General features: G+C 41.0%; 1 protein-coding gene across 3 annotated transcripts in view; it reads right to left on the bottom strand.

The window, feature by feature from the left end:
• Window positions 1-25,470, bottom strand: part of ADK (adenosine kinase) — a 390,229-nt gene that overhangs the window by 357,322 nt on the left and 7,437 nt on the right. Inside the window, exon 1 of one of the 3 annotated variants that reach the window (XM_084795011.1) lies at window positions 7,540-7,810. The exons of the other annotated variants lie outside the window; for them this stretch is intronic. Within the exon in view, the coding sequence (XP_084651137.1) occupies window positions 7,540-7,553 (14 nt within the window). The 5' untranslated portion in view covers window positions 7,554-7,810. Of the gene's footprint in view, window positions 1-7,539; window positions 7,811-25,470 lie in introns of those variants that run through there. 3 annotated transcript variants of the gene reach the window in all.

Raw genomic sequence — 25,470 nt, forward strand, 5'->3', positions numbered from 1 at the left:
CACACACACTACACACATATACACACAAACACACCACACACACACACACCACACACACACACACCACACACACACACACACACACACACACACACACAGAGCCTCAAGAGAATTGGAAGGAGACACAGTTGCAGTGCCATTGGGTAACAGTACCCTGGAGTGATAGTGCAGAGTTCTCCAGAGGCAGTATATACTTTGAATCAATGCCCAACTTATGGTATAGTTTCCTCACACAGCCAAAATCACAGGTCCGTAATCAAGGGGTGAAATGGAAATGGTTCTACTTATTATCACCCCTAGAGACTTACTAGGAAAATTTTTGCTTCCTGTCCTTGCAACCTTAATTTTTTCTGGCCTACAAGTTTTGTTTCCAGAATGGGGAGTGATCCTGCCTAAAGACACAAAAAACATCCCATTGAACTGGAACCCCAGACCTCTCCTGGCCTTTTTGGGTTTCTGGTGTCTTTAAGCAAAATGGCTAATAAAGGAAAAAAGGGATTAGGAGGCACTGATTGATCCAGATTACCAAGGAAAAATTGGATTGCTTCTCCACAATGAGATAGGTGGAGTGCAAGCCTTAGGGCATCTCTTGTGCTGCCACATCTGTGATTAAAGTCAGGAGGAAACTACAACCCAACCCAGGCAGGATGACAAAGCGCACAGACCCCTCAGGAATGAAGCTTTGGGTCATTCCTCCAGAAAAAGAATCAAAACCTGCTGCAGGCGGGGGAAAGGCAGAATGGGTAGTAAAGGAAGGAAATTATAAATACCAGTTAAGGTTATGAGACCAGTTACAGAAAAATGATTGTAGCTGACATGAGTGTGTCTGGCTTATTTCATTAAGAATGTGTTTGCAGCGGGACATGGTGGTGCAGCCTGTAATCCCAGCACTCGGGAGGCAGAGGCAGGCGGATCTCTGTGAGTTCGAGACCAGCCTGGTCTACAAAGCGAATCCAGGACAGCCAAGACTATACAGAGAAACCCTGTCTCGAAAAAACAAATCAAAACAAAATAATGTATTTTCATACATATGCATACACACAATTTTGCAATATTTGTGTTTCTCTATTTCTTTATAATGTAATATAAATCGAGATCATATAGTAGTTAGTGCATTTATGTTATGAGACACTAAAAGATTAAGCATTCATCAAAGGATATTGCCAGCAGTTTTAAAATACATAATGCATTTTCAGTTGTGTGTGGAGTGGTTATATCAGGAATGATGACCCAGTTAATGTTTTCATTTGGAAATTAAGCATGGCACAAGGAGATGTGACTATGTGTCAGGTTGACCAGGGTGCACTTGGCTGTCAACTTAACTCTATCTGAAGTTGCCTAAAACCTAAGTCTCTGAGCACACCTGTGAGAGATTTTTATTAGATTATTTGAGACAGGAAGACCCATCCTAAATCTAGGCCACAGCTTCTGGTGGCAGCTCACATAAAAGGACATGAAAGGACTTTTTGCCTGTTCGCCCTCACTCTTGTGGGCAGGCTCATCCCTCCTACTCCCGAGGCACTCCTTCACTGGCATTAGAACCTACGTCTTCAGGATTCCAACAGGGACCGAAGGCCAGCTGAGACACCCAGCCTTGTAAACGGAACTAGCAGATTCTTGGGCTTTCCACGGGGAGGTAGCCATTGTTGGACTATCCATCCAGACCAAAGCCTGTAAGCCAGTCAGTCATAACAAATTCCATATATATGTGTGTGTGTGTGCGTGCGCGTGTGTGCGTGTGCCTGTGTGTGTGTGTGTGTGTGTGTGTGTGTGTGTGTGCATAATATATATTCATTCAAACATCAGTCTTATTACCCTAGAGAGCCCCAACTAATACACCGCCCAAATCTATACAAAGACATAGAACGATGTTCTGAGCTAAGAAATATGGAAAGGTGGTAAACCCCTTACCTAAATGTGCGAAGTCTGGGTACTACCCTAGCAGGACAGAAAGGAAGTCAGAAGAAAACAGGATGTTCATGGTAGTTTTATTCATCATGGGTAAACACCAGAAACAACACAAAGACCAGCAACAGTAGCATTGCTGCCTACAAATGATGGGACATTACTCAGTAATGAAAAGGACAAGCTACTGACACACCAAAATGGGTGAACCTCAAAATTATCATGATAAACAAAAGTAGCCAAACCCAAGTGACCTTTATCGCACGAGACTCTTTATATGAAGTTATAGAATAGGCAAAATTAATCAATGATAACAGAAGAATGAAGGTCACTGCCTTGATAGGCGCGTTGGCTTGTAATCACAGCTTTCAGGGAGGCAGAGGCAGGTGGAGCTCTGTGAGCTTGAGGTCAGCCTGGTCTTCAAACTGAGTCCAGGACAGCTAACACTACACAGAGAAACCCTGTCTTGAAAAGCCAAAGAAAGAGAAAAAAAAAAAAGGTTAGTTGTTGTCTGGGTGATGAGGGAAACATGATTAATTGAAAGGGGGTAGAAGGGAACTTCCCCAAAGCTGTTTGCACAAGGAACTATACTATCAACATTCAGCTACACAGGAATGTTACTCAATAGTAGAGCATTTGTGCAGCACGTGTGGTGTCAGAGGTTCAGTCTCCAGCACAAGAGAAGAACAGTGTATGCACTATTGCCGTAAAAAACACAAACTAACACTAACACGTGTCCCTTGGCTATGTAACCCTTCTATTTGTACACTAATTCTTATCTCTGGATGCATATTCTAGATTAGTTTATCTCTGGCCAGCATTACCTATGTTTTTCCATTGAGACATTCTTTTCCACACACTAACATGTTGAAATTCCAACCCCTTGGCCCCAATGCTCCTCACAGTAAAACAGCTCTTTAAAAAAAAAAAAAAAAAAAAAAAAGTAAATGCTCCACTGAATAGCAAGTTCCTTTTAGCTATATAATGCTGGTTTTGTACATTTATTTATTCTCTGTGTGTGTGTGTTTGTGCACGCGTGAGCACAAGCACACACACATGCTTACTTGTATGGGGGTCAAAGGACAACTTGCTCTTGCTCTTTCTTTCCACCATGTGAGCCCCTTTCTAAATCCTCACAGCTTGATAGCAATGGGAAAGGCATCAATACCATCTCTATTTAACAGACCAGGAATGAATGCCTAGGAAAAGATTCAGTAAGATTATATAACCTCCCAAAAATCAGACAGCAAATAAATAATTCTAAACTTTACATAATGTGTCTCCTTATTCAGTGTACTACATTCAGACTCTCAGAACTCTTTTAACCTAAAAATGTTTGGCCAACAACTGGAAAACATCCAGTTGTAGACAAAATAGGGGTGTAGCTATTATCTGTGGCTGTATTTCAAATAACATTTCAACAACTAAGAACTGCTATAACAATATGATTATACTGTATACATAGGTGACTAGATAATTACTATACAAATGAAACACTTTCAAGAATTTGTTAAATACTCCCAGTAATTATGTCAGGATAACAGCCACCATCCAGCAGTGCTCTGGACAAACTGGGGGATGTGGTCATCAGGCTTTTAAGACAGCTTCATTTATGTTTAATTGCAGCATTTTTAAAAGCAACAACCAGAAATAAAGGGAGACATGGCTGCTAGACAAATGCAGCAGGACAGGGTTAACATTTGGACAGTCAACCATCATCTGGTTCCAGTTTTATCTTTCACAGTTCTGCTTAATGTAGCAATTCCCTGGCTAGAATGGTTTAGAGTTAGAAAACCGTGTGTGTTTTCTCAAACAAAGATGACCTATTTATAAAGATGAGCACTAACAGCTGACAACACTGCACATAAGGAAAAGGTTCCTGTTTCAATGTTTCAAGACAGTGCATACATGAAATAGTTTCAGTGCATCTTAAAATCTTATTTAACCCACCGAGAATTCTCACAACATAAAAGGTTATGAATTTTTAAATTTAAAAGAAAAAGAAAAGAAACCCACAGGTCCTAAAATGAGTTTGAAAATCTGCTTAAATGCTTCAAAGAAACCAACTCAACAAAATTCCATCTTAGTCTGAGTGGTTTAGGCGATTCTGTTGGATGCACCTCAAGAGTCCTGAGCCTTAAAAAGAAAATTACCAGAACCCCACCCACAGCCCACATAAACTTTCCAGTGTGGGCTTACCCCACCACTGCAGTTGCAGAATGAAGGTGATGCTCAGAGCTCCAAAACAGCCTCAGCCAAACCTACCCTGGCCATACAGACTACACTGGAGTTGTAAACAACCCCAGACCAGACTGTACACAAGGTTATGCAGACAAGGCAAGGTCCACAGAGACATTTTTAAACTGTTACTCAGTAAAAAGTACACAAAGTAGCAGTCAAAGATCTACATTGTATCTTAGACGCTACCCCTGGCTAATAAAGCTATAGCTCTTCAATTTGGAAAGCTGTTCCCGCTAGAGAGAAAGAAAAGAGCTGAAACACTGTCTAAGCCTTGTAAACTTAATTTACGCTTTAACTTTCCTATCGGAACACTTAAGAGCAGACAAAAGCATTAGTTTATCAACTATGCTCTAACATGACCCAAAGGATGATCAGTTACAAGTTGATACACATAACAAAAGATAAAGGGAGTTCTCCAAGGATAACTGGTTTTGTAAGCCATAAACGTAGCTTCTTTATCATTAAACAGTAACTAGAATAAAATACAAATTGCAAAAGTCAGAATATCTCCAGCCAAATCATTCAAGATCTTTAGTTTAAAAAAAAAAGAACTTGTTTAAAATAACTAGAAAGTCTTAAGAATTGAGCGCTACACTAGAAGGGCATGGCTAGGCTTTAGTGGGGTATCTAGGAAGCTAGGACCTGTTTCAAGATAAATGACAATTTATGTGAACTTGAACAAATTATACCATCTCTGATCTTTATTGTCTTCAACTGTAAAATGAGGTCATGAGATAGATAAGTTTCTTTCCTGTTTATAAAGTAAAGTTTTAAATATGTCTTTTTCAGGTGACATCATTTCCTAGGGAATTTTTTAAAAAGCTTTTAAGATAAAGACTGTATTCTACTCATAAAATGTCTTAAAATTTAAAAGCATTGTACAAATAGTAGGATACGCCTATTATCTCAGCTCCCAGGAGATCAAAGCAAGGGGATATCAATTTTGAGGCCAGCCTGGGCTATTATAGCAAGTTCGAAGCAAGCCTAGTTTACACAGTAAGACCCTGTCTCAAAATATCAAAAGCAAAACAGAGCTTAAAGTACACTTTCCCAGTAACACTTAGCATACAGGAGTGCCAAAGCAATGAGGTATTTCATTAAATAATGCCCACGGTAGAAAAGAATTAGAAAAGAACCTGAATTAGATTCTAAGTATCTGATTTCTAATTCTATATTCTTTGGTAGCCACTGCAAAGTCACACATTACTATATTTAGGAACAATTATTTTAAGTGTGGGGTAAAAGCAAGAACACAGAACATGAGGTCAGATTTGATAACTTGGAATCACCAGAAAAGGGTATTAGGCCTTGACTTTTGGGTTACCGTTCAACTGAGCAGTAAATGGGCAGTAAATGGGTGACTGGCTAACACCATGACTGATGAAGATACGCCACCACTGCACAACCGCGAACTTCCAGAACTACCACAATGTGGTGTCACTTCACCATCACCATCTTCCCCACCTATGCCTGAGCCAGGCTACAAAAAAGAGAAAAAAGCAAAAGGATTCCTCCAGATGTCTCAAATCTGTATACTTTATAATTTCTGTCCACTGAAATGTTTTTTCAGAAAATTTAAATAATGTACTATCTCTAAAAAGGCATCAAGATCTAGATTCAGTTCTTAAGCTTGCTCTTAAGAATTTTGTTCAACTTTTCTTCAATGTAGTTCCTACAGGAAAGAGTGATTTTTATTTTATTTTTTTAAGCCATGTCACCATAGCTCAGGACTTTAAACAGACCCTGAAGAAGCAGACAAAAAAACTTCATTATCACTTACCCACCTTTTCAAAATATATCCACGGCCGGTATTAACTTTTTAATCAGTCTTTTGAAAAAACAGCTGCTAAATTCCTACATTTCAGACACATCTCAATGCTACCCATTTGGACATTTCTCCAGTGAGGAGTGGTCAGCAATTAAAACCACATGTGAGATACCTTCACATACACAAGGCCCTGAGGTCAGAAGGGGGAAGGGAGGAAGATGCTTTGGAAAGCATTTGACCACAACACCTGATTCTGTGATGATGGGAAGGCAAGCAGGAATTAAAAGTAGAGAAATTTACTGTTGCCACATAGCACTATCCTGATTCATCCTAAAATGCCATTAACTTAGGCTTATACGCCACAATGTCATTTACCAAAAAGCCTACATGGGTCTCCGTATTTCCACCCCCTACTTCCTCCTGCATAATTAATAACCAGTACTCTTTGTCCATCTTACTACAAATGTACAAAGGCACCAATGGCATCCTATCTTACCCAAGGGTAAGGTTCTAATGAGTACCAGAATCATCACTGAAAAGACATTAAGTTATGAGGACTTAAGCCCTTTAAAGCTCTAGCCCCAAACTACTTCTTCAAATTTATGCTATGCTGGGGCCTCCCTTTCTTTTGGAAAATAAAGGCCAAGATCTACTTTTTAAAATTAATTTATTCATATTATATCTCAATTGTTATCCCATCCCTTGTATCCTCCCATTTCTCCCTCCCTCCCGCTTTCACCCCATTCCCCTCCCCAATGTCTGTGACTGAGGGGGACCTCCTCCCCCTCTATATGAGCCAAGATCTACTTTTAAAAAGGTATTCCAAAGCACTGAGTAAATGAGGAAAAAAATTTTAAAGATGTATTTATTTATTATGTATACAGTGTTCTGCCTGCATGTATGCCTGCACAGTAACGTTTACGTAAACATTCAATAGAAGCTAAATAAAGTGGGCAAGCCTACTTAGGTATCACCACTTGCCCCCGCCCCACAGGGGGGAAAAAAAGAACATTCAAAACCCTGGACCTGTGATTGGGTGAGTCTGTCTTCATTATACTTCTTCTCACACAATTTATTTCACTTGTGACGCTCGGATAAAAGTAGGTAAACATATGGTACCTTTGAGAACCAAAGTACTAATTCCAGTCATAGGCAAATATTTTAGGGACACACAATTTCACAACTTGGGAACAATCTTCTTGAGAGGTGCCAACTTTGCAGATCTGCTCATGGCCAGCCATGAAGTTGGTACACAATGTGCATGCCACATTCCCTTGGGGCCAGAGTCACCCTCACAGTGGGTCGATGGGGGCCAGTCATAGTTACATTTTCATGAGAAATTCATTACACACACACTCACAAGCAAGCCTCAGACTCTGGAATCTGAGCAAGGGTCACCTCAAGCAAGAGGCGACGAATAGGGCAGAGCCTTGTGCTACAGACCCCAAAACTTCGGAGGAAAGCAGAAATACCCTGATGAGAAGTATGCGGACAACATCCAACAGAAGAGGGGCTGGTGGCAAAGGGAGGCTCCAGACCATGCAAGGAACGGGGCAATAGTTCTCCCGGGATCAGCAAGCTCCCGCCCCGCCGGGGCATCGCTGGAGCGGCCGCCCTCTGCTTACCTGGCGGACGTCATGACTTCACCTTCCCGTCCAGCACGCCGTGCCCTGCGCCCGATGCTCAGTGTCCGCCCTGGTAGCAGCAGGTACCACAGCAACTGCTCCCCTGCTCTGGCACTCTGCGACCGGGAGTGCGTCCTTACACACCCCGCGCGCGGGCGGCCCGGGGCGAGCTGGCCCCGCGCGCTGATTGGCTGCGGCCAGAGGAGGGCGGACACCCCGCCCCCGCCGGGCCGCTGCGGCCCCGCCTCCAGCACTCCTCCCAGAGGCTCGCTGCCCGCGCGGCTCGGGAAGGCTCGCCGCCACGCGGGCTAGCTGACCTGCCAGAGGGCTGGCTAGCGGGCATGGTAGCCATCTTGAGTCCTGGTAACCACCTTCCCGCTGCCCTCCGGGACCCTCAGGGCAACAAGGTTGAGTGCCCGCCTCAAAAATGGCCGCACCGCTGGCAACAGGGTTCGCAGTCACATGGGCACGCTCTACCTCGGCGAGCTCAGGTCCCTTTAACAGCTCTGGGGAAGGGACGCTGTCAGGTCAAATCGTGGACGTGGTTTAACAGCCTGCAAAACCTCATCTGCGGACGAAAAGCAGCCGCCTGGGAAACTTCAACCCTGGGAAAACTGAAAGCGTGGCAACAGCTGCAAGACATGGGGAGTTCCAAGCTGCAGCCTCGCGGAGTCATTTGCCTATGATGATCCCAAATGTTCTTGAACTTCTGAAACACTTAAAGCAGCTAATAAAAATGTATGCAGGGTTCACTAAACTGTGAATTAGAGTCTTAAGTGGATGAGGTCCCGACATCCAGTAGTTTTAGTGCGTGCCCAGGTGATCCAGGTATGCATTAAACAAAGTTTTCCATCCACCTAACCGAACTACCCAAAGCCCTGTTTGCCACGTGCGGCAGATTACCTTGCTTTCCTCAATACCGGGCGGGGTGCGGGGGGAGGGGAGGGGACTGTAAAACAAGCATTGAAAGCTACAGGAAAAAGATTGACGTTAAAGCTTATAGTGAGCAGCAGTGAGTTAAGAAACCGACAATGAACCGCTAATAAAAGCTGCGGGAAAACTGAGAGGGTGTGGAATCGGCAAATGTGTTGTGCCCTAAATAGCTTTTGTTTATTCCTTCTTTATTCTCTGTGTAATAATATTTATGTTAGCAGAAGACAAAACCCAGAGGTACTCATTTACTGATCAATTTCATTGGCCTGAAATATATTAGAAACAAGTCCAAATTAAAATGTGGCTGATGAAGGGACTGAAGACACAGCCCCGGAGTAAAGTATCCTGAGTTCAACCCCCAGGGTCGCTAAGAAGAGCGGGAGGAGGGAAGATGGCTCAGCAGGTCCAGACTGCCACCGAGGGCCTGGGTGTCGGACCTGAGTTCCAGGACCCACTTGACGTAGGCAATAACTGTTGCCTATCTTCTGACCTCCAGATACATACCATGGAAATCGTCTCCACCCTAACAAAATAACTATTTCATTTAAAATTTTAAGTGGGTACCTGCTGTCAGGTAGCTGACTTTCTTATCCCCTCATCTCAAGCACGTTTTTCTGATATATGTGTAGTCTGCCCTCCTCTGCCATTCTTCTGCCTTCCACAGTTTAAAGATTTACAGCTTCCCTGCCTCCTTGTAAACTCTAGTAAACTGTCCTTGAGCTCAAAACAAAAGATAAAGAAACAAAAACCAATGGCGGGTGGGGGCTGGGGGTGGGGGTGGGGGAGCAGTAGTGAGGCGATGTTTCAGTGGAAAGGACATTTGCGGCTACTCTACCAGAGGACCTATGTAGCTCTCCCAGCACCCACATTAGGTAGCTCACAAATACCTGTAACTCCAGCTCCAGGAACCTGGACTGCTTGGCACCTGCGCACACGAGGCACACATTCACACACACACAAATAAATAATTTTTGAAACGCTGATTGAAGTAAACATAATGTACTAAATTTTAATGTTAAAAGTAAAGCAATTTGGTATCTCTTGCGGCTCAGAAAAAATATACTTAAGTACTAGTCACTTGATAAATTTAAACTCAAAAACATTATTTCAATAGATGTGATTGTTCTTTCGGAGTCATGTGGGTAAAGACACAACTTTAAAAGTACTAAAGGGGCCGAGGAGCTAGCTAGATGGCAGAGCACGTGCACTGGATCTGTCTCGGCTGCTTTTCTGTCTACTTTATCTAATCTTGGTTTAGAAGGCAGCAATAAAAGCAAACAGACAGCTAACCCAAGTAGCTAACTGACTCTAGATAGCAGAACAAAGAGGCTCCAGACCCAGAAATAACACGCATGCTTTTAAAAAGCAGCCAGTCTTGTTTTTAGGAGGACAAGAAAACTAAACAGCATTCCAGAACATTTTTAGTGGGAAGGTAAATGAGCACATTTCTGGAAAGTCTTTGCTAGTATGTATCAGAAGTTTCATTTTTTTAAGGAATTATTTATTAAAAAGTAGACCAATATAAACAAACATTTTATATCCGGTTACAAACTTCAGCAGCCTTAACAATGCCAAAATGTAATATGTACTGTGGCCAGTAGCAAGGTAATATTTCAATAATAGAATATTATAAGGCAATTATTAAATACTTCCATTTTTTCAAAGAATAAAAAAATGCTCAAAGACATAGTAAAAGCTCAAAGACAAAAAAAAAGCAAAAATACAGAATATAAAATATGTGAAGTTTTTTTAAATGCATACCATAACACTTAAAAAAGAAAAATTTTAATATTGATATAGCTTATTATTTTCTAATACCCATTGGCTTTTGTGTTTATTGGTTGGGGGTTGTTTGTTCATTGGTTTGAAGGTTCTTCTTGTTGGTTTTTGGTTTTTTGGCTTTGTTTTCTGCGTAGTCCTGGCTGTCCTGGACTCGCCCTTTAGACCAGGCTGACCTCGACCTCTGCCTCCAGAGTGCCGGGATTAAAGGTATGGGGCACCATGCCCAGATTTTGTTTTGCTTGTTTGCTTGTTGTTTTATCATACTTATTTATGGGTTTTCCCACACATCCCCATGGTGTGCCCATGGAGATCAGAGGGCGTCTTGGCAAGAGTTAGTTCTCACCTACCATGTGAGTCCCGGGGGGCCGATTTCAGGTTGTAGCGTTTGGAAGCAAGCACGTTCACCTTCTAAACCACCACATTGGCCACTGGGGGCCAGTTTTGGAGGTTTTTGGTTTTACTTTGTTTTCTGAGATGGACTTTGCACTCTGTACCTCCAGCTATCCTAGAGCTCACTATTGCAGCCTGGCCGGTCAGCTTTAAACTCAGAATCCTTCTGCCACCGTTCCCCAAAGTCCGATATTATTAATGTGCACCACCATGCCCACTGAACACTGGCTTTACTGTCATTAACATTTTTGTAATGTTAATTATTTTTAGTTTTTAAATCTGTACTTAATTTTATGTGTTTGCTGTACATTATGTATATGCGTTATAGGAGTGCAGATAATTTTTTGAGATAGATTCTCACAATATATATATGGTTCAAGATGGCCTTATATTTACAATACTCTTGCCTCAGCATCTCAGGTGCTAGGATTACAGACTTATTTATAGAACTATGCCTAGCTCTGTGATATGAACTTATTATTATTGTTATGCATGTATGTCCACATTTGTGTATCTGTAGTAATGGGGATTAGTCTTTGACCTCAAGAATGCTAGACAAATACTCTACCACCAAGCTACAGCCCCAGTACTCTGTCATCTTAAAACAGCTTAAAAATGTAAAACATCCCTGCTCCTTTAAAAAATCTGCATTTTTAAGAACACAACTAACTAAACCATCTTTATTTTTAAAGGATCTGGTTTTATTTTGTAAATGTCTCACCTTTCCATGTACATAAACTTTTAAAGATAGGAATAATAATTAAATACCTACAATGTTCTTGGTTAATTACCTGGTCAATTTCATGATAATTAAAGTTGGAGCTTTGCTTGATTAGCCCAGTTGTCATCACACAGATGTGGATTATTTCCCACGTGATACTTAAAAACACACCCCCTTACTAAATATTTTTTTAAAAAATCTTACAACTTGTGTCCTGAATAAAATTATTTACCACAGGAGGCAAAGTGCATTCAAGGCCACCATGGTCTACATAGTGAATTCCAGGCCAGCCAGAGTTACAGTGAGACCCTGTCTCAAAACAGACAAAAGAACACCAGACTATACGGTAGAAATGTGGAGGTAGGAACCCTGGTTTTTTTTTTTTTTTTTTAATCATTTATTTTTCTTATTATTTAAGGAGGTATACATATCTTGGGGTAGGGGTATGTAAACGTGAATGCAGAGAAGGCCAGAAGAGGACACCAAATGCCCTGGAGCTGGAGTTTCAGGCAGTTGTGAGCAACCTGACTCTGGAGCTAAGGTTCTCTACAGGGCACAATATGGCCTTAACCACTGAGCCACCATTCCAGCACCAAGGAGATGGCAACTTAACTGTGGACCTGCCAACAACTGAACATCAGCTTTCTTATCTGAAACGCAAAGGAGTTCACTCCACTTGAAGATCAGGGTCACTTCAGCTCTTACTACAGAAGCGGGTATCCCAGTACAAACGGAGTAGTCTTTTTAAAGAACCAATGAGTGTTTCAGTTACAGAGGGTCATTCGTGTAAACATTGGTATATAGCGGTCTCAAGAGACATTACAAGAAGTTGACTTTTTCTGGTTATCTACATAGTCTTAGGTTTTATTTCACTTTAATGTCCCACTTTTAAACAATCCTTAAATGGAACCTGAAAATTCATTGGAGATTTGAAGTGTATAATAACACGTGAGTGACTAAACTTTAGTAAAAATTTTTAACAAGATATCTCTCAGGCACATCCACACAAGTGTTTAATTTTCAGTGGACTGGTGCTCAATGATAACAATTTAAAAGGATTGCCTTTACTCTGGGTAGTCAAGGAAGTTCTCTCTCTACCAAGGGAGAACTAAGCGACAAGAGCTAGGCAGGGAAGCTCATTCCATACAGAGCACACCTACAAGACAACTCAACTACCATCTTAAAGGAAAGGGGAGGGGGAAGAGATTACCATCTACGCATCTGTGCATCTATGAGGCACAGTGAGCCTAGGAACATGACAGGAAGCCTCTGTCATTTAGTTCTAAACAAAGGGAAAAATGTGTTCTCACGATGTTAAAAGATTACCTGGACTTCATGAAAGCAAAAATGCAAATCAGAAGCCTGGCACAGCAACCCAGGGGACGCACACAAGTGGTCTGAGCACAGCGATGACAATGGGTGGGAAGCAGCTGGATGCAGGAGGCATTTGCAAGATAGCCAGCAGATCCTGCCAGCAGAGGACCAGACATGGAGAGCAGGGCTGCAGCTCACTGATAGAGAGACTGGAGTCTCAGCCAGGGCTGGAGAGAGGTCTGGAAAACACAATGTAAACGCTAGTCTGCCTTCAACCATAATGCCTTCCATTGTTGTTTTAAGATTTGTTTTTTTTTTTTTTATGGGTATTTTGCGCACATGTATGTAAGTGCACTGCTTGCATGCAGTGACTGCGGAGGCCAGAAGAGGGCATAAGAACCCCTGGAACTGTAGTTTACAGCCTATTGTGAGCCACCATGTAGGTGCTGGGGACTACTAGACCATCAAGTGCACCACCTAGCCATCTCTCCAGCCCTGTTTTCTGTTTTCTACCAAGGAAATAAAATTAAGTGATTTGACTTGTGTATGCAGTCTCACCAATACAATAGCCTAAAGGGGAACAATTCCACTTGGGCATCTTCCAGCAGCCTCAGGTGTGTGACACTTGCTGCAGCCCTGGCAGGAGATGCTTTACATTTGACAGAGGAAAAATCAGAAGCTCCAAGTGATGAAATAATCTGCCTCGTGTCATACTCCACAGACCAGAAATGCAAGCCATGGCACTCTAACTTCCAAACTGGGGCTAATCACAGACACAACAGAAAACAGTATCACTGCGATAAACTCAAGGTGTTCTGACATGTCTGAGACGTCTGTAAACACCCAAGTCTCACACAATTGTACCCAAGAGGCAGTAATACAGTCACACACATCTTTAGCTGGAACATTGTACAAAATACTTTTGTTGCTTTTCTTAGATCTCAGTTTTTAAAACTTCAACCACAATTTCATTTCTGTCAGAATAACTTTTTTAATCAAGCAAAAACCTTTTCTTTCCCACCCTGGAAGAATCTAGGGGCTAGCCGAGTTTGAGAGCATTTACGTATAACCCTGGCCATGGGAAGGCTGGAGCAAGAGGGCACAAAGTTCAAAGATAGCCTGAACTACATGGAGTTTGAGGCTGCCTGCAGTACAAAGAAAACACTGTTTCAAAAAGGGAAGGGAAAACAAAAATATCTAATTTACTACTAAGCTATGTAACTTCTATCTATTTAGCTTGTTGTGAAAATCAATTAAACATAGTAAAATCATTTCAGACTAAGAATGTATGAGACTCAGAAGAGACCACAACTGTTCAAATGTTCCACTGTTAAAAATTTTTAAATATTGGGGTAGAGGCGTGACCTTTGTCTAACTCCTGAGGCTAATCATTTTCCACAGAACAGTAAAGTTAAGCATGGTCTCTAATACAGAATGTGTTTTTAACAAAAAGTGTTCTGAAAAATAATCACATCTTGGTTGGTTTTGAAATGATAGCTAGAGAGATAGCTCAGTAGTTAAGAGCACTAGCTAGTCTTCCTAAGGACCCATGTTCAAGTCCCAGCACCTACACGGAGGCTCACAACTATTTGTAATACCAGTCCCACAAGATTCAACAATTTCTTCTAGCTTCCAAGGTCACATGCATGCAGGCAAAACATCTATACACATTGATGATGATGATAAAAATTTTAAATTAAAAAATATTCCTTGGGAAAAATGGCTCAGTGGTTAACTACACACCTATACTAGGCAATTCTCAAAGGCCTGAAACTCCAGCTCCAGGGAATCTGATGCCCTCTTCTGGACTGAGAGCATCTATACACACATGGATACAAACCCACACACATACACACATGAATTAAAATAAAATAAATCTTTAAAATAAATCAAGAAAAAGTATTCCTCAGCCAGACGCTGTTACACTTTTCTGTAATCCCAGCACATGGGGAGCAGAGGCAGGACTGTGTGATCAAAGCCAGCCTGGGCTATGGAAACACACATTATCTCAAAACACAAAATTGGTTACCTTACAGTGGTAGTCCTTGCCTGTGATCCTAGAACTTAGGAAACTGAGGCAGAAAGGTTACAAGACTGGAACGCAGACAGAGTTTCTCTTGTACTCCTGGCTGTTCTAGAACTCAAACTCACTTTGTAGACCAGGCTGGCCTCAAACTCAGATATTTGCCTGCTTCTGCCTCTATGCTGGGACTAAAGGTATATGCTACCATGACTGTGAAAATCATATTGCAATCAGAACTAAAATCTTAGTTGTTTAAAAAAAAATCTTGAATATATACTTTAGTCCCATTCTGAATTTCTGACCCATAAACTCTTGAAACTTAACAAAAGCCCCTAGGTCTGGACTAGGAAAGCACAGCTGTGACTGTGCAAGCATATAATGGAAACAGTTTCACAAAGTAATAGTGCACTGATACTTCCTACCCTCTGTTTCCCCTTCTGCCCCTCCTCAAGGGGAGGGTTCTCATCAAAGAGAATCAGTCTGACCTCAAACCCAAGAGGCCTCTGCTCAGCCTCCTTAGTTCTGGGAACTATTAAGGATTGGTCACCAAATATGTTTTCTGCTTCTCTTTTATAAACTACTGGTTATACACAATAGACTGATTCGCAACTTAGCCTGAAAAGCATTTCAGTCTGTACGTTTGCTTCACAGGTGAATACACAAACCTTGAACAAAACCCTCAAAAGAACTTTCATATCCTGAGTCCTAACCCAAAGCTCTGTTCCTTGTCCCAAGCTAAGAGCCCATATGTATTACAATTTATAACCGGAAGTTTATTATAAACTTATATATCTCAGAATATGTGAAAAACCAAAAAGCTACATGGAAATCATAAAGAAATTAGGAACAGCTAAAAAGAACTGAGACGTTGCTCTTTGTCAACTACATCTTCTATTTTTTCATTCACAAATTTATTTCCTGCCTTCTATTTCTTTTTTCCTATGCACAAGAAAAATTAAAATTTTAAATAATTTAAATACTATTTAAAATTATTTTATAATCATACTCTTAATAACAGGCTACCTGGGGAAGGCTGAAGAAGGCTCTGCATTTAAGAGCACTGGTTCTTCTTCCAGAGGACCCAGGTTCAATTCCCAGCATCCTCACTGTAGCGCATACCCATGTGTCACTCCAGTTCCAGGGTACCCAATGCCTTCTTCTGGCCTCTCTGAGCACCAATAACCACGAGAGGTATGCAGACATACATACAGGCAAAGCAATCATATGGATTTAAAAAAAAAAATTTAAACCGGCTACCTGAATTGTCTTTAACATTTCTTTATAAAGGTTACTTTTATTTATTTGTTGGTTGCTGTTGTTTTGTTTTGTGATATTTTAAGACAATGTCTTGCTATGTAGCCTTAACTGGCCTAGAGCTCACTATGTAGACCAGGTTGGTCTCAACTCACAGACACTTTGCCTCTGCCTCCAGACTGCTGGATTAAAAGTATGAACTGTCACCCCCAGCACTATATCGTTTTTGTTTTCTATTTTTTGCATTCCTTTCTTATGTGTATGGACTCACAGGTGCCATGGCGTGCATGTGAAGGTTAGAGGATACTATGTTTGGAGTTGGTGCTCTCCATCCACCATGTAGGTCCTAGAGCATGAACTCGGGTCATCAGGCTCAGTGGTAAGCACCTTAGCCTGCTAAGCCATTTCACTAGCCCTGTTTGTTTGTTTGTTTGTTTGTTTAAGACAGATCTTGCTAGGTAGTACAGGTTGATTTTTTAAAAATACAATCCTCCTGCCTCAGTTTGCTGACTGCTGGTGATTCACTGACGCAGAAGCTATAACTTTTTTGTTTTGTTTTTTCATTGCCATGGCCCAAGGCCATTTGTTACAGTGGATCATTTCTAAAGAAAGATTTTTCATCTCTGCTGTTTTGATAGGATTTTAAATTATTAACAGAATTAACAGATTATCAACCTCTTAGAAGATTACTAGTAATTGTTCCCTGTGTAAGACGGGAATACAGGCTAAATCAACAGCCTGTTTACTGTTTTAATCCTGCACATCACTGTTGATTGACATTTTAGATCTCAAAATTGTAGACAATTGATAAAAAAATTTTACAATAATAAGACACAGTAAGTCCTAGTCCTGAAACTTAATGTATGATCACAGGCACAAGATTTAAACTTTCTGAACCTCAGTGTTTGCATTTTTATCCTGTGTTTTAAAGATTTTACTTTTATGTCTTCTCTGTGTGCACTCACAAGCATGCTCCTGTGTGTATGCACCATGTATCTTCAGGTGCCCGTAGAAGCTGGAAGAAGCCACTGATGTGCACATACTGCCAGCCAAGCTAGGGTCCTCTGACAGAGCAGCAAGCATTCTTACCTGCTGAGCAATCTCTCCAGCCTCCGTCCTACATTATTGTAATAACTAATAATACTGAAAAATAACATTCAAATTGTTAGAATCAAGGAAAAGTGCAAATCTCAGAAACAAACTAAAAGTCATCAAAGATTATTCTTACCTGGGACATTTTAACTAAAAAGCATAAGCAAAATAGGTTTTCCCAAGTTATTAATTAGGAAATACAAAGTGCTCAAAATTCAAACTCAGTGAGTTAACCCATTGACAAAACATACCATTAAGTGTATTACACAAGAGAATATTTATTCTTGGGTGAAAACACTACATATGTGGAGCTGATGTGATGGCTCAGCAGATAAAGGCATGTGCCAAGCCATATGTGGTGGCGCACACCTGTAATCCCAGCACTTCGGAGGCAGTGGCAGGTGGATCTCTGTGAGTTCCAGGCTAGCCTGGTCTACAAAGTGAGCCTAGGACAGCCATTGCTACACACAGAATCCCTGTCTCAAAACCCAACTTAAAATAAATAAATGAATAAATTTTAAAAAGCATGTGCCAATAAAGAGTTCAATCTCCGGGACCCAGAAGTAGGAGAACTGATCCTATCAAGTTGTCCTCTGACCTCAGCAGACATGAAATGTGGCACAGAGGGGTACATATATTTAAATAAATGTTTACAACAAACAAACAAAGATTAAGTAAAATAACTTACAGTTCATATGTAAAAGAAAACTGGAAAGCCAAAAGTTTAAATCGGATTACAAAGCACACTCATAGTATTTTTTTAAATACTGTGTATAACTACTATATACAGGTTTCACTTTAAGGACTTTGGATCTGTAGCTCTGTGGTGTAATATAAACAGCAAAGAAGGGTGAGCCATAGGCCCTGAGTGTGGGATGAGCTAGAGGCCCTGAGTGTGAGATGAGGCCCACTGTGGAGAAGCTCTTGACTTTTGGATTTATGTCCTCAGCTAAGAGCAGCTCAAGTGATGATGTCAGAAAGATAAGAAGGAAAATATGAGCGGAAAGCAATTATCTTTTTCTACAAACATGTTATTTTCATCTAAAACAAAATCCAAAGAAAACCTGCATTTGTTTCAGAGTATATTACAAGGGGAAGTTAAAAGATGTGGGGTCAAATCTCACTGCTTATATTTAATATCTACTAAGGGAATAAGCTAGCTGTGTTTCCCTAGGGAAAGAGATTAACCTCTCTGGACTTCAATTCTCACAACAGAGTGAAACAAATATTAGCCTCTATCTTTGTAAGTACCTCACCAAGCACCAACAATCTGTAGTCTAAAACATGTCTTCTTTTTTATTTTTTTTTTAAACTATATGCAATTCTGAATCACCACTTCCAAGCTTAGCTGGCTTATCCTGAGGTCTGTGATTGCTTTCACAACCAAAGCCAGTATTTTCGGGAAGTATTAGCTCAGGGAGGGAACACTTTCCACTCACCAAAGGAATCTGCACTCAGCCCTCTCCCTACCATCCCATGCCAATTCCACCATCCTTTCCCAGCCGTCCTTGGGGAATAAGGCTGAGAGAATTCGTATGAGTCTTATTTAAAGAAGCAAGATCATGCCCAAAAGGAGGCACGCAACTTCTTCCCAGCACTTGGGAAGCAGTGGTAGAGGGATCTCTGTGAATTCAAGGCCAGCCAGCCTGATCTACATGAGTCACAGGCAAGCCAGAGAAACACAGTAAGGACTCCAGTCTTAAGGAGGAAAAAAAAAAGGCAAGTGACTAGCCAACAAGAAGAGTCTAATACCTCTACCTCTGACCGATCCTTACAGGCTACCATCAAGTCTTCTCCAGAATGCAGGCAAGCTTCACAAAGAGCTAAGATCAAAGGTGTGTGCATGTGTGTTCCCACCAGTGGGAAAACACTCTCATTCACTTAGAGCAAACAGGGAGGAATGCTGGAGCACAGAAGTCCATTTCTCTACAAAGCATCCTTCACCTAGGGTGCTAATACACACCTGACATGCAGCCGTTGGCAGGCTGAGGAAGAAGCATCCCTGCAAATTCAAAGTCAAGCTGGTCCACACCGGGAGTTGAAGACGACGGTAGGCTACAAGGGACGACTCTGTCTCAAAACTCAAAGCCAGGTAGGACCTAGTGAGTCCCAGGACACACATAATAGGAGAGAACTGATGCCACAAGTTATCCTCCCCTCACCTCCACACATGTGCTATGGCATACGAGTGTACGCACACGCACACACACACACACACACACACACACACACACACACACACATGCCCTCTCTTTCTCAATGTAAAATTTAATTTTAAAGAGAAAGGAAATCCTTAGGATATTCAAACATAGGGGTGAACTCATCCAAAGTCCATCTTCTTATAAAGAAAGCCTATACCCTTATCCACCCAAAAATAAAAATAAAAATAAAAAACAAAAAACCTTTTCCTTTGTGTTATTTAAAATACTGTTTGATTCTAAACATTTAATATTTACTGGATTTAATAATAAAATTTTGCTTTATGGTAGCAGCTCAAATCGAAACAGTTCAATTATATACATTTAGGCAGGGATTTAGTAAAACAGACAAGTCCAAGTAGAATTGTTCTTTTTTTGTTGTTTTTATTTGTTTGTTTGTAGACCAGACTGGCCTCGAACTCACAACAATCCACCTGCCTCTGCCTCCCTAGTGCTGGGATTAAAGGCTTGTGCCACAGTCGCCGGCTCCCAAGTAGAATTGTTAATAGGCCTTTGTATGCTATCCCCCACACGCACACAAAGTACACTAGCCAGTTCATTGAGCGTGTGTGAGAACAAGAGACTTAGTCAGAAGTAGAAGTCTGCATTACCTTATGACATAACAGCTTAAACGTCAACCACAGTAAGGACTAAAATTGGTAAGATCCCAGCTGTGTTGAGGAAAAACAATCTTGAAAACTGTTTTAAAAGGACTTACGACTTCGTCAGTCATGGCTGTAAGCCAAGAATGTGCTCAAATCTCTAATGTAGTTAACTTCAAAGACAGCACATGAGAACTGTTTATTTGTCAGAGAGATAATTTTCCTGTATTTCAATTAGATGGTTGTTTAGACCAGCTCTGAGGCTCAGGAAATGAAGTGTTTATTTTGCCGTATATGTCAAGCTGAAAGAAATTTGAGAAAACTTTAGACATCTGTATTAATCCCTTTACAACATTCTGGTTTGAAGTGACCCCTTCTGGGTGAGTTATTATACTCAAACTTTTTAAAAATTAAAAAATAGTTATAAACTTCTTTAAAAGGCCAACTGTAGCATCACCTACAGTAACTACAATATACAGCACCCTGGGACTCTAGGACCCTGTGGGTCACTGGGCTTCACTGCTTTGGGACTTTCATTACATTACAAAAGCAGCCTTAGTAACAAAGGGCCTGCTAACCACAGGGAAAGATTCACCATGCTGGCAATAAGGAAGATATTCCATGTAAAGTCACTCTTTCAGAAAATCCACTCTTTCACCAAGAAAGCAATTCTGGTGTATTAAAAAGAAGAAGAAAGAAAGAAAACATAACTTTAATAAAGTTACTGTCAGGCTGGAGAGATGGCTCATCGGTTAAGAGCACTCATTGGCTGCTCTTCCACCCACATGGCAGCTCACAACTGTTTTTAACTACAGTTCCAGGGGACCTGACACCTTCACAGATAAATATGCAAGCAAACACCAATGCATATAAACTAAAGTAAATTTAAAAAAAAAAAAACAGGGCTGGAGAGATGGCTCAATGGTTAAGAGCACTGGCTGCTCTTCCAGAGGTCCTGAGTTTAATTCCCAGCTATCATGTAGTCGGCTCACAACCATCTACAATGAGATCTGGTGCCCTCTTCTGGCATGTAGGTGAGCATGCAGGCAGAGCACTGAATATATAATAATAAAAAATACATCTTTAAAAAAATAAAATAAAAATAAAAAATAGAGCCAGGCAGTGGTGGCGCATGCCTTTAATCCCAGCACTTGGGAGGCAGAGGCAGGTGGATCACTGTGAGTTCGAGGCCAGCCTGGTCTACAAAGCGAGTCCGGGACAGCCAAGGCTACAAAGAGAAACCCTGTCTCGAAAAACCAAATAAATAAATAAATAAATAAATAAAATAAAAAATAAAGTTACTGTCTATATAAGAGAAGTAGGTATGTCTGGAAAGAATTTTCTCTATGGACAAATGCAAGAAAGGACCACCACAGTCGAAAGCTCATTAGGATAAAAAACACACCAGGAATTCAATCTGGAAATGAATTTCTTAGCTATACTGCTTTCTATTTTCAGACTGATTTTGTGCACCAGTCCATTCTATGTAGCAGAAAAAGATAAAAGGTCATGGAACAATGAAGTATTCTAAGGCTCTATCTATTGTCAAATAGGTTGGAATTTGAAAGTAATACAAAAGTCCATTCTACATCACTAAATGTTACAAAGAAAGCTTTAAATGCCTTACTTATTTATTTATTTGTTTGTTTACTTACAGATTCTCGGTGAGTAGCCCTGACTCTGGTTCACCCTGAGCTCAGTATCCTGAACTAACATAACAGAAAGAAGCAAATCCTAAACGTTGTCCTCTGACATCTGCATACACTCATGGGGAGGGGAATTAAAAACATTTTAAGAATTGGTTAACTCAACAAAAATTACATCTAGTTAAATGGCAGTAGGAAGGCTAAGGGCTGCTCACCCAGTTTGCTGACCTCAAGTAGCAACAGATATTGCACACGGCAATAAAGCACAGAACCAAGTACAACCAGCACAGGAGCTACATGCAAGGTGAGCAGGAACGTTAGAAAGACGGGTGGGCCTTGGAGAATGAGGCTTTTCTGTCAGATTCACTGATTTGCAGGGCTGCCATAAACATTTTTTTCTTTTGTTTTTTATTGCGCGCATTGGTGTTTTGCCTGCATGTATGTCTATGGGTATCAGATCTTGGAGTTACAGACAGTTATGAGCTGCCATGTGGGTGCTAGGTTGAACCTTGGTCCTCTGGAAGAGCAGTCAGTGCTCTTAAACGCTGAGCCATCTCTCCAGGCCCTCATAAACATTTTGTATGTTTTTCTCTTGTGAGGAGGATGACACCACCTCACTCTATTCTCTACAAGGTCCTGCTTCCCCTGAATATAGGAGCACCGCCCACACTGACTGCCTCCCACATACACTAGCACCACTGTCTCCCACACCCACCCAGATGGTATGTGGGAGGAAGTAAGAACTTATCCAAGGCTGACCAAATATTTACAAGTGTTATGTTCTCTCGATAAAGTGTTGCCTTTAATAATGTGTAGTGTCCCCCTTTATCTCTAATTAGTCTGGCTTAGAGTTTACTTTATCTTCTATATGGATAGCTACGTCTACTTGTTTACAGCTTCCATTTGCATGGCAGTTTTTTCCATTCTTTGATATTGACTTATTTACTAGCTTTTTTTTTCCTTGAAGAGAACGTATATTTGGTTCTTGCTTTTTTAATCCAGTACATTAGTCTACATCTTTTTAATGATAAGCTGAGGCCACTTCCATAACGTTTAAAGTTATTATAGACAGAGGTTTTTACTATTTCCCATAAATTTTTAGTGGTCTTCTGTTTCACTAATTATCGGTATTTCTTTTCTTTCTTTCCAGACTGCTCTGGAGTTTTGCCAGGCCCAGTTTCCTTTCATAGAGTGTACACTTCCATGCACTCAGGTGGAGGAGGCCATCTTCCCAACCCATGAGTTAAATTTTAAAGAGATTATCCTTGCTTATGCAGTAAGTTTTAAGTTAGCCTTGGCTTCAGGAAACAGAGTAGCAACTGACATAATAAAAAAATATTGATCCTGCAGAAATTCAAATACTCCACAGCTGACTATTTAAACATTTCATAAGGCCCCACCCTCCTGTTCTTGAGTCCTAGAGACCAGGTATGTTTTAGAATTCAACATGTCAGATTTTCGGAAGGCTGGCAGTGTGTGCACTAATACAGTTTGTAAGATGCCCTGGAGGTACTCATGTGCTATGCCATTTAACAGACCTTTTGACAGGTGCAAGACAAAACGTACAGCTAGTAGAGAGCTTCACATTAGTTCATTTCACTGCTAAGATGCGCCAGGTACTTTAATGTCAACTTGACACAAGCTGAAGTCATCAGAGAGGAGGGAGCCTCACTTGGGAAAAATGCCTCCAAACCGGTGTGGTGGCACAAGCCTTTAATCCCAGCACTCAGGGAAGCAAGGGCAGGCAGATCGCTGTGGATTGCCGAGTTCGAGGATAGGCTGGTCTACAAAGTGAGTCCACCACAGCCAAGGCTACACAAAGAAACTCTGTCTCAGGAGAAAACAAAAAAACAAAAACAAAAACAAAAACAAAAAAACAAAAAAAAACCTTCCTCCCTGTCATCACCCCCAAAAAGCCTCCATAAGATCAAGCTGTAGGCAAGCCCTAGGGCATTTTCTTAATTAGTGAGTGATGGGGAAGGGCGCAGCCCATTATGGGTGGTGCCATCCCTGAGCAAGTGGTCCTGGGTTCTACAAGAAAGCAGGCCAACAAAGCCAATATGAACAAGCCAGTGAGCCATGGCCTCTGCGTCAGCCCTGCCTCCAGGTTCCTGCCCTGACTTCTTCAATTGATGAACAATGATGTATAAACCCTTTCCTTCCCATGATGCTTCATTACAGCAACAGTAATCCTAACTAACACACCCAACTCTAAAGGTTTACCAGTTTCCAGAGACTTGGGGTTTCAGAAATATGGATCAAATGATGACAGCTACCAGGCGCTGTGCAAGTACTTGGGAGGGAGAGGCAGGCGGATCGCTGTGAGTTGGAGGCCAGCCTGGTCTACAAAGTGAGTCCAGGGAAGCCAAGGCTACACAGAGAAACCCTGTCTCAAAAAAAAAAAAAATAAGATTACAGCCTACAATAAAGTCATAACAATTATTTTACCATGTTTAGGATATACATGGCATCTCAGGTATAGTATATTATACTTGTAACGGTGATATTTAGCCATTCGGCACCTGGCCAAATATGTACCTAGTGAACATCCAATTCTCCAGCTTACGTTCAAGAGTCCTAATAAACATGTCTGATGGCTAATCTTGGCTGTCAACTTGATCACATCTGGAATCAACTAAAGCCCAAGCAGCTGGGCAGTTTGTGAAGTATTTTCTTAATAAAATCATTTGAAGTGGGAAGATCTATGAGAAAGACACAGCTTCTGCTGGCGCGCTATGTAAATGGGCATGGAAGAAGGAAGCCTTGCTTTTTGCCTGTTTGTCCTCACTCTTGTTGGTAGCTTCCTCTGTCTTGTTCCAGAGCCAACCTTTCAGGATTGTGACAGGGACTGAAGACTGTCCAGGACTTCCCTGGAACTCCAGCACCAGACCGGGGCTGCTGATACATCCCCCAGCCTGTGGACTAAGTAACTTGCAGATCACTGGCCTTTCCTTCAGTAGAGATCCACTGTTGAATTGCTTGGCCTTTACATATATTGTGTGTGTGTGTGTGTGTGTGTGTGTGTGTGTGTGTGTGTGTGTGTTTCATTTCTGTTCCTTTAGAGACATTAATACACACATACACACACACACACAGAGACACACACAAAATCAACAAACAAAAGCACAATTCAATAACCTCACAGTCCTTCAACTTAAATGTAACTATTATCATCATAAATTTTAGAAGGGCTCTTTATATTGCCCAGGCTAGCCCCCAATTCCTGTGTTCATGTGATCCTTATGCCCAAGCCCTTCAAGTGTAGTTGGGACTACAGTGTCACACCACTACCCAGGTATCATAATTAATTATCAGTTTTTCACTTTTTTTTATACAGGTTAATATAACTAGAATTAAACATGTCTATATTCTTAGTATGTCTTTTGGTTTTGAGGGGTTTTTTGTTCAGTTGGTTGGTTGGTTGATTTTGTCTTCACCATACTAGCAATTTGAATATTCTTTCAACCAGAGAAATTTGGCTTTTCTTAAAAGTCCAATACACTCTGAACCACTGTCTCTTCAAATATGGTTTCCACTATTCATATCACTTTTTCTTTTTTTCTCTCTTTTCTTTTTCTTTTTCTTTTTTTTTAATTCCAATACACACAATTGATATCTTTCTTGTTTATATTCCTATTCTAATATTTCCTTTTCTTTTATCCTATTTTTCATTTTTTAAAAATCTTGTTAGAGATGGTATCTCATTTAGCCCGGGATGGTCCATATACCTGAGGATGACCTTGTTTGGTTACTCGTCTTTAAGATAGGGTCTCACTAAGTAGCTTTGGCTGGCCCAGAGCTCACTATGTACACCAGGCTGGCCTCAAATTCATAGAGATCCACCTGCCTTGGTTTGGTCCCACTGCCTTCTAGGATTAAAGGCTTGGGCCACCATATCCAATATCAAATCTTGATACTCTCACTTCCACTCCTAAGTCTCCCATTTCTTTTTTTTTTTTTCAAGTTGGAAAATAAA

Source organism: Acomys minous (assembly GCF_964271855.1).
Source record: "Acomys minous genome assembly, chromosome: 9".
Taxonomy (NCBI): domain Eukaryota; kingdom Metazoa; phylum Chordata; class Mammalia; order Rodentia; family Muridae; genus Acomys; species Acomys minous.